Here is a 14899-nt window from a genome sequence, read left to right as displayed (position 1 = left end):
GCCATAATTACAATAATGATGGTAGGGAATGAAAACTTTTGCAAGAAACACTGAAAACAAGTAATTGAGAGGACTTAGGATCTGTTAAATGTTGAAGAGGAGTTAGAGGTAACCCCAGTTTGCATTGGTCTAGTGAACCAATAGGGATGACAGAACTGTTGGCTGGACTAATTAAATGGGGAAGGGAGGAGAGTTGGGGGAGGAAATAGTAAACCTGCTCTAGACTAGTTGTCCATGAAGTGTTCACAGAACATGTAGTATAATTTGGCTTTGGTAGTTGCATACATGGACTCTGGTCTAAGAGAGAAATATGTCCCAATAACACGTGAAGCATCAACAGAGAGGTTCTAACAGGGAAAGCTTGACAAATACAAAGATGGAGCTTCATAAATGCTGACATTGAGAGGGCATGAGAGAGAAAATATGGTATATGAGAACAAAGAATTAAATGTATTGAATCCTTACTCTGTAACCTGCTCTGCTTGCTCTATGTTGGGCATCCCTCCCACACTTTCCTCCACTTCTATTCTATTGCACTTTTGCACTCACAACATCTCATGCATGTTGCTTCCATCCAACAAAACTGCTAATTCTTGGGAGACAGTTCTTTCTTTTTATGTGCTCTTACATGCTCTACACTTGCATAGAGAATGTACTAAAAAAGCACTTATCATATGAGTCACTGCTTGAGACTTTATTTGTGAAAGGTGATTTTGCACGTTGACATATTGCCTTGCCAGAACTCCAGTACGATGCAGCATGGAGGAATGGGGTGGTATTTAGTTGTTTTATAGGCATATCACTCCCAAAAGGATTTCTACTCTAACAGGATTTTCTGAAGTGGAAATAGTTTTCCAACTCACAGTAAATATGGCCTACCTGATTTCTGCCATCTTTTTGAGGCCCCATGATCATATCCAAGGTCGACTTTACTTACTGGCTCTGTAGTAATTGGAGAAATTACTTACCCTCTATATGCCTCTTTTTCCTCTTCTGTAAAAGGAATAAGAGTGATACAACCCTCATAGGGTTGTTATGATGATTAAGCAATTTAATAAATATGAAGCACAGAAAAATTGGCAAATAACATAATAAATGTTAGCTATTATGACTGATTTTTAGTCTTTTTTCCTCATCTGCTGTGGGAAATGAGGGAAATACATTACTTCAAAATATAATTACTCAACGTTTTAAATTAAGACAAAACTAAAAATGGACAAAATCGTTTGCTGTTGATGTATTTGAAAATGAGTTGTATTCAATTGTCTCCGATTGAGTCATAGAGGGTTCTTTTATCAATCTCATTTTGGGGCCTTATTTACAGCATCTTTAGCAAAGACTCACCTAACCCAGGAGGAGGAAGCAGATGTGACATCTCAGAAAAGGAAGGCATCTACCTGCTGCCACTGAGGAGGGAAGAGGAGCCCTTTGGCAATAGCCTTACCACACAATGACTCCAAGTCCCACTCTGTATTGACCCTGTCCTAAAGGGAAAAACATCCTTTTTAGGTTATGCCTTCATTGACAGAGACATCCTTATTGGGGCACCTTTATGCACTGCCCACTCTTTGATGGTCATTAGACCAGCAGTGGGTCTCTGTGGGAAACACTCAGAATGGAGGTTAGGGCAATGCTATATATCACCTAGTTTAAGAATCTAATCTGTAGATGGGGTTGAGAGAACTATTCCTAGGACCTTTGCTAACACCATTTTCCCAGTACAGTGGTTGGCCTGCTCAGTATCTCCCAGCTACAGAGGAATTCAGTCCTAAACTCCAGAAGAGGGCAGGCGGTCTGGCACGCATGGTGATATCTGGAATTTACCATGTGATGAACATTGTGCTTTCACACATACCATCTCATTTAGACCCTTTGACAACCCTGCGAGGTAGTCATTATTCCATTTTATAGACAAGGAAACTGAAGCTCAGTGAGACTCCCTAACTTGCCCCCAGTTACACAGCTAGTAAAAAATGGAGGCAGGATTCAAACTCAGGTCTCTGTTTTAGCCTCTGGATCTGACCTTAAGAGAATTCTAAATGAGAGGGTTAAGTACGTGTTCGGAAACCGTTACGAAATTTTCTGAAAGGCATTTTCACTGGAATTTTCACCTGACCTGTTATGTATTTTTTAAAATTATATAGCACATTTCCAGAAGAATTTGGGGAGTAGACATAGGATAGAAATACAGAAAATCACATAGAGTGTGTGTGTGTGTGTGTATAATGTGTGTTATGTATATTATAAGAATGTTTGACATTTAATATGTAATAAATAATTATAATATATGTACTATACGTAAAAGCATATTCTTCATATATCTGCAGCTATATTCAAATGCAACATACCAACCATCCTTTTTCTTTTTTCCATTAACTCAGATGTAGCCCAACAAATAAAGATAGCACCAGTTAAAAGAAAGCCTAGAATACTAACTTAGAGATGATTGCTAAAACCTAAGACCAATTTTATTCATCTTTTAGATCCCCAGCACCCAGCCTAGTGCCTTAAACACAAAGGCTGCTTAATCAAAATCTGTTGAACATTTGTTGAATTCATTCTTAACTCCTTTAAATATTCACTCCAAGTTTCTTCTAAACAAGAAGATTCCTTCCTGTGCTAATACACAATTTGATTTGTAAATAATCTGTTTACTGCAAGTTTTCAAGAACACAGCTTTCTTGTGCAAGAGCCAAGGTAGAAAAATCTTTTATAATCTTTCAAAGGTAATTCATCCATTCATCAAACATTTGGCTGGTAGCAGGAATACTAAGATAAAACGCAATGTCGCTGTCCTCTTTGCCTAGTGAAGGAGACAAACCAGAGTGCAAATTCAATACAGTATGTGAGGGCTACAACAGAGGATGTATGTGGGGATCCCAGACCACGGGGACTCAAGGAAGGAAAACAATCAACTTAATTTAGTCTGAAGTTATTAAAAACAAAAGAAATTTGATATAGTGAATATTAAAAATACTTTAATGCAATTGAATCCCCTAATGTGCCGAGGTAGGGAAGGGTATTTGGATATATTAGGGGAAAATGCTCTGTGGAAAGTCAAGGGAGGAGGGGAAAAGAAGAGGCAGACCCAGTTGGAGAATATTTCCTATGTTGGGGGGAGAGAAAACAACAGCAAATTCATTTCCACCGGTATTTAATTTCTTACTCCATCCCAATTCGTAGATGTCATTGACATTCTAGTGAGACCTTTAACTTCTGGTGACAGGTTTTTAGTTATTCCTTATCCTGTAAACCCATAGCACCTCTGCTCTGAATCAAACAGTCTCAGCATTTGGCAAATAAGTATCAGGCGAAATGGTGGACAAATTAGTACCCCTCTATGATAGTTTGAAATTTTATGCTAGACCTGGCTGAATTCTACATGCTCATTCATTCCCTAAAGTCCCTCCTACTGAACACCCCACCCCCTTCCATCAAGTGTACCTGTATATAAATACCACTCCACTGACCAGAAGAATGCACATCTGGAGTAGAATTTGTGGCTTGGAAACTCACTGCAGAGACAATGCTCTGAAAACCTCCAGTATCTCATGCAAGCGCATCTCCCTTTCCTTCGAGGAAACATGGAATTTCATGCACAGAAGAGACCTTAAGAGTCATCTTCTCTAATCCCCAATCATAGAATCATACCAGTCATCTCTGCTGTTTCCTCCTCCATGGGTGTTTTGTCAAAGACTTCCCTCTCGGAGCCACAGGGAGGTGGGAAATGCTGAGAGAAATAGAGCTAAAGGCATCCAGAAACTATTGGTACGACAGACCAAATATATGTATGTGCTCCTTATATGCTGTGTATTAAATGTGAAACTCCATAGGACAAAAGCCTAACTCACAGACAAGCTAGCCTTGGCTGAAATTTGGGCATGCTGCCTACAGAAAAGGGGTGAAAGACACTGAAGACAAGTGTCATCTCCTTTGCAGTTTTGCAGATGCCATTTCTGGACCCGAAGACTACTTTTCCTCCATCTACTCATCCATCCACTAAACATTTACTGAGTATCTATTACATGCCAACTTACCACTAGATGCCAAAGATACAAAGATAGATGAATAAGATACCATCAGGAATTCAAAGTCAAGTTGGGGAATTAGACAATGACTGCACACCCCCATCAAAAAAAGAGCAATGACAAAAAAATGTAATTCCTTTAAGGGAACAATCAAATAAGTCTTGTGAGAACTAGAAGGTAGGAAAATTTCAATGAGAAAAAAAGAAGAGGCTTTCCAACAGAGATACAGAGTTTTTAAAATCAAGTGCCTCACTCCCCTTGGTTTAATTTAAGTGAACTCCTCTATCATGTTTTTCATATCCAACCATGTGTGTGATGTGGAGAAAGGTCTGGTGGGGTGTTAGAACCATTCTTCTAAAGAGCCTTGCAGTCAAAACCAGCACTATCCCCATCACCTGAGGTATTAGAAATGCCGAACCTCCAGCCCCACTCAAGATCTTCCCATGGAGAAGCATTTGAACAAGATTCCCAGGTGATTCATCTGTGCATGAACAATTGAGAAGCACTATCCTAGAAGATGAGTAGAGCCTCATCTCTGGAAATAAGCTTTCCACAGAGTCAGGATCTCTCTCCCAATAAGAGTGTCATTCAATGTCTACATTGAACATTTCCCAAACTTTCTGATCTCAGAATCCCTTTGCACTCTTAACAGTTATTAAAGACACCAAAGAGATTGGGTTTATGTGGGTTATAGCTACCAACATTTACCATACTAGAAGTTAAAACTGGGAAACATTTTGTCAGTCCATTTTAAAACAATAAATCCCTACATGCTAACATAAATAATAATTGTTATGCAAAATAACTGTCTTTTCAAAAAAATTAGTGTGTAGAGTACCATGGTTTTACATATTTGCAAAAATTTTCAGCATCTGGCTTAATAGAAGATAGATGGAATCTCATCTCTGCTTCTCCATTATAGCTGTTGCCATATTACACATTGAGTAACCCCTAGACTCCACTATATCCTCAAGGAATGAGAGGGAAGAAGTTCTATTTTAGCATTATTATGAAAATACTTTTGGCCATATAGACCACAAGATCACACTTAGAACAGCTAATCTATCACATCCCTAGAGCTCTCCTCTCCTCACAAACCTTTTACCTGTTGCCTCTAAGAAAACGCCATCACAGCGGGAATTGTGCCAATTGCAATGATTTGTCACAATTGCAAAGAAAATTCTTAACTGGAAGTTATTGAGACAAAGGATGGTTTCTTAATTATCTAAATTGTTTGGATGCAAAGATTCCACATCCTCCCTTCAAAGACCAATTTAATGATCCTCACAACTGAGTATTATCTTAGTCAAGTCAGGTAACCTTTGTTAAACCTCTCTGGAGAGTATTGGCACCACTAACTCCAGTTTACAGGGACACTAAAAATGAAGGGAAGCTATGCATAATCAAAAATACTGTCAATTATCGATACTAAAGTGTTCTTACATACTTTCCACAACAGCTCTTGCTACACATTTAACATCTGAAATGTTGCAACTTTTTGTTTAAATGTTTTTACTTATGAAAAATTAAACCTAACTAGTGCCTTTTCTGTTTTACTCCTGCTTCCATGTTAGATCTCTGGTTTATCTTGCTACTATTTTGCCTCATTATCTCTCATTATCTTGTGCTCCAAGAACCTTATTTGTCTAATTTATTGTCTCAGTAACCAAGGGAAAATTGGCCCTTCTTGCTCCTGAAGCAAACTTTAAAACAAAATTCATAGATCTAAAAAGCACCTTAATGATCATCTAGTCCAGCAGTTCTCCATCTTTCCTGTATATGGGTATCCCCATTGCTTGGAAAATTAAAGGGAGAAAAAAATAATACCAGAGTCCCACTCCAGACTAAATAAATCCAACTCTTTGGTATGGATCCAGGCTTTGGAATTTTTTTTAAGGTCCACCAGAAGATTCCAACATGCAGTCAGATTTGAGAAACTATGATAAAGTCCAACTCTTCACTTTACAGATGGGGGGCAGTGATGACCAGGAGGGGAAGAATGCTTACTTAGAATCACCAGGATAGAACTAGGATTTGAACACTACCTCTGGGCAAAAAACATGACCAAGATTCTTCTATTAATTCTCTTAATTCAGAGCTCTTGAAACACAAACAAAAAGTTTATTCTCTTTCCCTTGCATAAAAGTCATCTTTCAAATAACTTTATTTATGTTCTATACACAATAAAATAGATGCACCCATTTCTTAAAGATTTTATTTATTTGAGAGACAGAGAGAGAAGGGGCATGAGTGGGGAAAGAGGGAGAGGAAGAAGGACAAGCAGACTCCTCACTGAATGAGCAGCCTGATGTGGGGCTCAATCCCAGGACCCTGAGATCATGACCTGAGCCAAAGTTAGATGCTTAACCAACTGAGCCACCCAGACACCCCAAGATGCATCATTTTAAGTTTAAAGTTTAACAAGTTTGGCAAGCATGTACACTCATGTTACTACTTCCCCAATCTTGATATAGAACATTTCCATCACCCCAGAAAGTTTCCCCCCACCTCCTGTCAGCAACATCCATCCCAGACCCCAGGTGACAATTACTCTGATTTCTGTCACTGTATCTTAGTTTTTCCTGTTTTAGAACCTTATATAAATGGAATTATACAGTATGCATTCTCTTATTCAACATAATTTTTTAAAAATTCAGCCATGCTGTATCCAGTTTGTTGCATTTTATTGATGAGTAGATTTTCATCATATGGATATTCCAGTTTATCCATTGGGTTGTCCCCAGTTTGGGGCTATTACAAATAAAGCTGTAATGAACATTTATCTACAACTCTTTGGGAGGGCATACATTTTTATTTATCTTGAGTTAAAATACTGGAGTGGAAATACTGGGACCAAGGTGGCCTGGGAAGCAGGATATGTAAAAGAAAGTGTTGCAGGGGCGCCTGAGTGGCTCAGTCGTTGGGCGTCTGCCTTCGGCTCAGGTCATGCTCCCGGGGTCCTGGGATAGGGCCCCACGTCAGGCTCCTCGCTCAGCAGGAAGCCTGCTTCTCCCTCTCCCACTGCCCCTGCTTGTGTTCCCTCTCTCGCTGTGTCTCTTACTCAAATAAAAAAAAAGTGTTGCCACCCTGCAATCATCCAGAGGTGATTCTGCATACAAGTGGGGTTGTTTATTCACATGGAGATCAAAATACTTTACAGGCATGTCAAAAGGATTAGAGAGAATGTACATGGAGTAGCTGGTAAATACAGATATGTAATTAATGATAAGAGAAATAACTAGAGATGGCACTAGGTTGGACTAGAACAAGATCCCTGAGTTTCTCAGTGATATGCTTTTCCAGTGCTGCATATTGTTCATCTCTCCTCAACCCTCATCCAAAGGCTCCCCCTCCCCCTACACAACCCCAACACCCTCTCCTGTATTTGAAGGTGAGGCTATAAAATATGAACTACCTTCTGAAATAATTTTGAAGTGTTCTTTGGCATTTAATTCTAATAATTTGTAGTTCTCTTTGACAAAAGGATGAAAGGAAGGAGGGGTGGAGGGGGGAAATCCAGATAAGGGAACTCTCAGCACATGAATTCAGGAAAGGAGAAATGTCTACCTATTAGGCATTATTAGGCTGAGAAATTACCATGAGTGGTGAACCAAACCTACTGGTAGCAGTAAGTGAACCTGGAAATCATTTTTGGAAGATATGGCCCCATTTGGATTTAAGCCCTCTCATCTGGTTCTTCCTCCATGACCTACCTTTCCCTGTGCAACTTTTCACTCAACTCCTTTAAGTGTTCAAATTAACACCTTCTTTTTCTAGGTCTACCACCCCTTTCCTACCCCTCCTCATTCCTGTACCTCCCAGTACTCCTTCCACTTGTAGGACAGAGGAGCAAAATAAATGGCCAATAGCCAACATGTTCTATCACTCACTCACACACACACACACACCACCACCACCACCCCCCCCCTTATTTATGTTCAACTGTAAAAATTATGAATACTAAAGTTTATCAAGTGAGTCATGAAAAATGCTATCATAGAATAAGAAGGCTTTTTTTCTCTCACAAACTGTCTCCTCGCTTGTGAGAAGTGACCCACCACCACTGAGTTGACAAGCTCCAGATGTCACCAGCCCCCCTCACTGAGATGACTGCTGATCATAATCACACCTCCCCTGTAAAACATCCGCCCTGCTCTGCCCATTAGGCTTTCCCCTGATCAAGAGTCTTTCTAGAACTCTTCAGCTAAACCCCAGGCCAGCAGACAGTGCTTCTGCTTCTGCCTCAGCCAATTTGAAAGCATGCTGCCTATGAGATTTCCTGAGACACTCAGCTGCCGCATTAAAACTGCATGAACCTTCCTCTGGAGACCTAATAATAGCACGTTTCATCTGTGAGCCACTTTATAAACATTAAGTGATTAAGCCACCCTCTATCTTCTCAAGCTCTGGGCTTCGGCATAGTGGACTTCACTCTCCACTGCCCTCAAATTACTCCAGCAGGAAAAAAACAAAAAAAAACAACAAAAACACCCTGAAACCTGAAAGATCTTTTCTGGGTATTTTAGGCCAAGACATTAAGACGGAAGGCCTTGCAGTAACAACCCCTACTTGGCTAATAATATGGAGGGGGAAGGTATTTAAATCCACACTCCTTTTAAAAGAGACTGAATTGAGGTTCTCATCTCCCAAAGCTAGATTAGCAGAGAGAAGAACTTGACTCCATGGTCTAGAGCAAGGTTACTGAACTAGAGCCCATGGCACCAAATCCAGCCTGCAAACCCCACAGGATCTTATATAGGATAACCCCTATATTTTTATAAATAAAGTTTTATTGGAAGGCAGTCATGCTCATTCATTTACTTGTTATCTATGGCTACTTTTGCACTGTATTATCAACTGAGCAGTTGTGATGGAAACCAAATGACCCACAAAGCCAAAAAATAGTTACCATCTAGCCCTGTAGAAAAACTTTGCTGACCCCTGCAGAGTCTAAGGAACCTAAAGTTTATTCTCATCCTGTATATTCCCTAAATATCTTTAATCAATTCTCCTTCCCTTTCTGGGCTTCAGTTGTTACATCTGTAGACTGAATATTCTCTAAACTAACTAAGCCATCACCTTAGGCTTATTCTCTCATTGTTCTCTAAGTATTAGCATCTCGTGTGTTAGCTTCGTCTCATTATTACAGCTTACATCTTTGAGGGCAGGAATAGAGTTGTGTGTGTCTCATGAATCATTGTAGGCAGGAGGCTCTATGCTGAGCCCTAAATCCATCTGTGGAGTATAACTGAACTGACTTGAATCATATGGTTTTTTGTTTTTTGTTTGTTTGTTTGCAGAGAGATCTCACAGAATGAAGTCTTGGAAGTGATAGAGGCAAATGTGTTCTCCAACCTGTCCAAATTACATGAAATGTAAGCAAGATCCTGTGGGGTTTGCTCATGATTGTTGGCAGTAGCCTTAAATTTTGTGTATATCCCTGGAAGGCCCTATCTCTGCTCAATCCTTGGATCTCTAGAAATTCATTTTAAGGGGTTCCTGGGTGGTTCAGTGGGTTAAGCATCTGCCTTCTGCTGAGGCCATGATCCCAGGGTCCTGGGATTGAGCCCCACATCAGACTCCCTGCTCAGCAGGGAGTCTGCTTCTCCCTTTCCCTCTGCCTCTCCCCCTGCTCATGCACTCAGACGTGCTATCTCTCTGTCTCAAATGAATAAAATTTTTAGAAAAAATTTCATTTTAAGATGTCAAAGTCAGCCCAAAAGGCACTGTCATGTGTCTCTCTGCCTGGTGATCCAGGTACCAGCTCAGAGCCTAGTCTTGTCCTGCTCCCTCCCTCCCAGATTTTCTTCAATAGACCCAAGAACCTTGTTCTGTGACTGAAGATACCTCTATCTCATCTTCTCATTTAAAATTATTCCAGGGGCGCCTGGGTGGCTCAGTTGGTTAAGTGACTGCCTTCGGCTCAGGTCATGATCCTGGAGTCCCTGGATCGAGTTCCGCATCGGGCTCCCTGCTCGGCAGGGAGTCTGCTTCTCCCTCTGACCCTCCCAACCCTCCCCCCTCTCATGTGCTCTCTCTCTCAGTCTCTCGCTCTCAAATAAATAAAATCTTAAAAAAAAAAATAAATAAAATAAAATTATTCCAGAGTCAAAGTCCAAAATAAATCCCACATAATGTAGTTAAAGATAAGCAATCCTCACTTGAATACTAGCCCATGCCATATATCACGATGAAACCTTGGCCAAGATACAAAATCATTCCAAGACTTAGTTTTCTAACCTGTAAAATGAGAATAATAATAAAAGTGCATGGCACAGGATCACTGTGATGAATAAAGGAGATAAATATAAATTAGATCTAACACATCAACTGGCATAGAATAAGTATGTCATAACAATCCTTGGTTCCTTATTATAACCCAATTTGCTTTCTCTTTTGACATTCTAGTTTTACACACCTGCCAATATTCATACAGATGCACTTGTTTCATACCAGCCTATAATTACAATAAATTAATTCATAGAATCATAAAATGTCAAGGCCAGAAGAGACTGTAGACTATCTGGTCCCTATTTTTCCAAAATATATTCTGTTTATCATTAAACACTTGGGAAATTAAGTGTTTTTTTTATTTTATTATGTTATGTTAATCACCATATATTACATCATTAGTTTTTGATGTAGTGTTCCATGATTCATTGTTTGCGTATTAAGTGTTTTTTAAAAAAGGTAAATAACTCTATGGTCAAATAAGATTAGGAAACATTGGGCAAATAAAGTTAGATTCACTTACTATAAGAAAACTCAGAACCTATAACATGCAAATATATACTTAGAATCTCCAAGGAGGATATTTTATTAAGGGTTCTCCACCAATATCACTGGAAAGGTTTCTTCTATGGGGCATGTATTAATATCTCACAAAATTCCCACAGAACATAGTTAGGAGAGCCACTGAACCACTTTTCTTAGCATTACAGATGAGGATGAAAGACACAGAGAAGTTGCAAGACTTATCTAAAGTTACCCAGCCAAATCCATAGCAGGATAAGGACTTGAAAATAAATCCCAATTCTGGTATTTTTTTAAAAACCTCTTAGCATTTGCCAGCATATATACATATACACATTCACATAATTCACATATTTGTTTAGAAATGACACTCGATCTGTCCATACTTGCAGACTGCCCCATCCCTTTTCCTTCCTTCTACCCACTCTGCCTCCCACCTGCATTATTCCTCAATGCCATTAAACCTCTGCAACTGATGCCTTCCCTCATTCTCCCCCATTGCCCTCCTGTTCCTTCCTTTCTTCTGTTTGGTCTCTCCTTGTCCTAGTTGGGAAAAGAGAGTTGACCAGGGTCTCAGACCCACAGGGAATGTCAAAGAAATGAATCAAAGGGCAGCCAGCTCTCTGAGCAGGGTCAAGCAAGCATCCCTCTCTGTGGTTCGGCGGGCAGTAGAGCTAATGGAACGGCTCTTTCATCTCTTCCGTGCACGGAGAGGTGCTCACCCCCATGTAGCACTGACTGTACTTAAAATAATTAATTACCTGGTACTTGGATCTGGATAGCTACAGGTTACTGCAATATAAAAGCTAATGAAACAGGGAGGAAGTAATTAACACAGAGCATCTCTGCAAATATACATTGATCCAGCAAGATGAGGAAAGGGCAGTCTCTCTCCGCTGGAATCCAAATGTGAACATGCTCACCTCCAGACTATTGATCAGGACCCAACCAAAGGCAACGAGGGCAGAAGTCACCACTTCCCATGAGCTTTGAGAGTAGCCTCAGTCTACAACATGAAGGGAATCACCAGCACATTCCCAGCTACTGTCGGCTGCAATTTCTTGGTTAAAATCAGGTGCTTTTCACCTAATCTTTGTTTTCCTTTGCCTCTTTACTTTTTCCCTAATCCCCTTTTGTCCTTCACCCTTCCCCTTCCTCCCATCTTCTTTTCACCTTTTATTGTTTTCCATCTCATGCGCTCTTGTCTCCAGACCAGACAAAATCTCTTTTCCCCATGTTAGTCTCATCCCTGCCCTCTTAGCTGCCTCAGAGGAACCTTGAGGAGGTCTCTAAAAGACATTTACTGGTTAAAGATGCAGTGTGCTGTGTGAAAAGGACACACTCAACCAGTGCTTTGTTCAGTTATGATTAACAGGTGCCAAGAGGACATTAGTTATGAGAGCCAAATGGGTTAATATTTAGTTTGCACGGTTTAGTGTAGTAAAAGAACTGCATGTGGTCTCAACTCTTTGTTGAAATGATGGATGGATGGATGGATGGATGGATAGGTGAGTGACTGAGATACCTTTTGCATAATGTGAAAAATACTACAGCATTCCTTAATGTTGAGTTCATGTGCTTGTTCTTTCCTATTTTACAGTAGAATTGAAAAGGCCAACAACCTGCTATATATCGACCCTGATGCCTTCCAGAGCCTTCCCAACCTCCGATATTTGTAAGAACTCTTATATTCTGGTGCCCCTTCTATAAACAAATTATGTATTCCTGTTTTATCAAAACGTCCACTTGCTACTCTGGGGAGCAACTGCTTTTTATAATAGATGTGGGTTAACATAGAAGGGGGAGACACTTGCTGGTGAATTTTATTTTAGTTTTATAAGAGAGTTCCACTAATATAACTGCATTTTTCTTTTCATTTACTAAAACAGACATCATAAGGCATGGTTTGTATTAATGGAATTGTCATATGTACCTCTTGAGGAACTCAGTCATGATTTAGTGTTAATAAGATGCAGCCAGAATTTGTGCTAGCATTTAGCTTTTGACCTTGACCTCAAAAGCATCTCATTTGTTCTGCATATATACATTTTTTTCTTTGATACATTATAGTGTTTTATTTTGTAAGTTTTAGTTAATAATAGACATAGTATTTTCTCAGCAGAGAGATTCCCAGTGTTTGAGTTCCATCCTTCAGGCATGTCGCATCAGCAAAGACACTGCTTCTTCCATGCAAATGGCTTCCAAAATAGCTGAGTGCTTGACAGAGTGCTATGATAGGGCTCCATAAAATACCACATAAGAACTTGGGCTACAAGTCACACTAAGCCCATTCACCAGCTAATCACAGGCTAGAACTTAATCTTTCACAGCTTATTTCCCTGTCACAAGAATGGAAATAATAATGATAGATGCGTATCAGTTACCTATTAACATAATAATGCATAACCACCACCACCCCCAAAAAAGAGTTTTAAAGCAACAGCTATTTATTATCTCTCATCTGTCTGTGAGTTGATCCATGGAATGTGTCTGCTGACCTGGACTCTGTTTGCCTGACCTCAGCTAAGCTCACTTAAGTAACTACAGTTAGGTGGCAGGTCAACATGGGGTTGGCTGCTGTCGATGGTCTCAGTTGAGAGGACAGATCTCCAACAAGAGGTGCTCATTTCCAGCAGGCTAACATAGGCTTGCTCTAATGGCAGTCCGGGGCCTTCCAACAGAGCTCAAGCTTGCAAGCCTCTTGAGATCTACACCCTGAATTAGCACACTGTCTCTTCTGGAGCATTTTGTTAGCCAAAGAAACTCATGGGGCCAGCCCTGATTCAAAAGCTAAAGAAACACACTCCATTTTTTTATGGGAAAAGCTGCAAAATCACAAAATAAGGTGTGTGGATACAAGGAAGGATAAGGAATTGAGGCCATCTTTGCAACCAAAGTATGTAAAAAGTTCTACACCCTGCCTGTAACATGGTAAATGCTCATATTACTATTAGCTGCTAGTGATATTTTGACCCTAAATTTTGATCCACCAGAACTGGAGTTAGTAGGTACAATGAGCAACACTGGGCCATTGTATACCTCAGCTCTGACTGACTAAGGGAATAAAAGATTTAACAGAACAGAATCTATATGACATGGAATTTCCTCTCCCTGATAGGAGCCCTGGAAAGGATCTGAGAAAGAATTAAGGCTGTTCACTCCTGAGTTAATGTCAGAGGCAGGACCAGCTTCACTGGCATGCTGTCCATGCAGTCACACAGGGCTCCATGCTCAAAAGCACCCCACACCCAGAGGGCCTCCCACTAGGTTTAATTCCCTGCTGCCACGGTCTTGAAATGCTTAAACTTTTTTTTTTTTTTTAACAAAGGGCCCTGCATTTTCATTTTGCACTGTGCCCCACAAGTGCAGCCACTCAGGCTCAGAAGTCAGCGTTATGACCTCTCTTAATTTCAGACCTGGCAGTCCTGGCTTCCTAAATGGACTTTGCTATACTGTCTGCAGAAGCTAACCTGGATTAGGCACATAACAGTAGAGGAAATATGGGTTAACAGAGAAGGCATGGGCCTTAGAATTAAAAAAAACTAAGACTTCATCTCCACCCCACCACTTACTCTTGGGCCAATTCCTGGACTTCTGAGATGCACTTATATAAGACCCTCAAGTGAAATATATATATGAAAATATTACATAAACTATGAAGTATTTGAAAACATTAATAAATGTACTGAGTATTTTGTAGGATGATTATTTCTGGCCAACAAAAGTCTACCAGTCCACTCTCAGGAAAAGTCCAGTAAGGGCTGAATAAGAGTTATGGTGGCCACTAAGATCTTCAGCTTTTACTTAATACTGTTTGTCGTAAGTTCAAAAAGACAAGTTTGGGAAATGCCTTTACATTTCATGGAGCGGTATAGAAAAGAAAAAAAAAAAAACTATATATGATGGCAGAAGGACCGGATTCCGGGTGGGATACTGATATTAGGTAGACAGTAAAGTACCTTCTCTAAGCCCCAGTTGCCTTATCTGTAAATAGGGTGGGTTGTGAAAAACAAATAAGATTATGCCTGTAAAAAACGCCTTGCAAACTGTTTTTCAGTATACAAACTATAAGTAACTATACAAACAGGGGTGCCTGGGTGGCTCAGTTGGTTAAGCAT

At 40.0% G+C, this 14899-nt stretch overlaps 1 protein-coding gene across 4 annotated transcripts in view; it reads left to right on the top strand.

Moving 5' to 3' along the window:
• Window positions 1-14899, top strand: part of FSHR (follicle stimulating hormone receptor) — a 165707-nt gene that overhangs the window by 105864 nt on the left and 44944 nt on the right. For all 4 annotated transcript variants that reach the window (XM_081833529.1, XM_081833530.1, XM_081833527.1 and 1 more), the window contains 2 exons: window positions 9329-9403; window positions 12382-12456. In XM_081833529.1, the coding sequence (XP_081689655.1) occupies window positions 9329-9403; window positions 12382-12456 (150 nt within the window). The remainder of the gene's footprint in view (window positions 1-9328; window positions 9404-12381; window positions 12457-14899) is intronic.

This window comes from Leptonychotes weddellii, chromosome 10 (assembly GCF_054177405.1).
Source record: "Leptonychotes weddellii isolate Sample4059 chromosome 10, ASM5417740v2, whole genome shotgun sequence".
NCBI lineage: Eukaryota > Metazoa > Chordata > Mammalia > Carnivora > Phocidae > Leptonychotes > Leptonychotes weddellii.
This window is presented reverse-complemented; position numbering and strand designations above follow the sequence as displayed.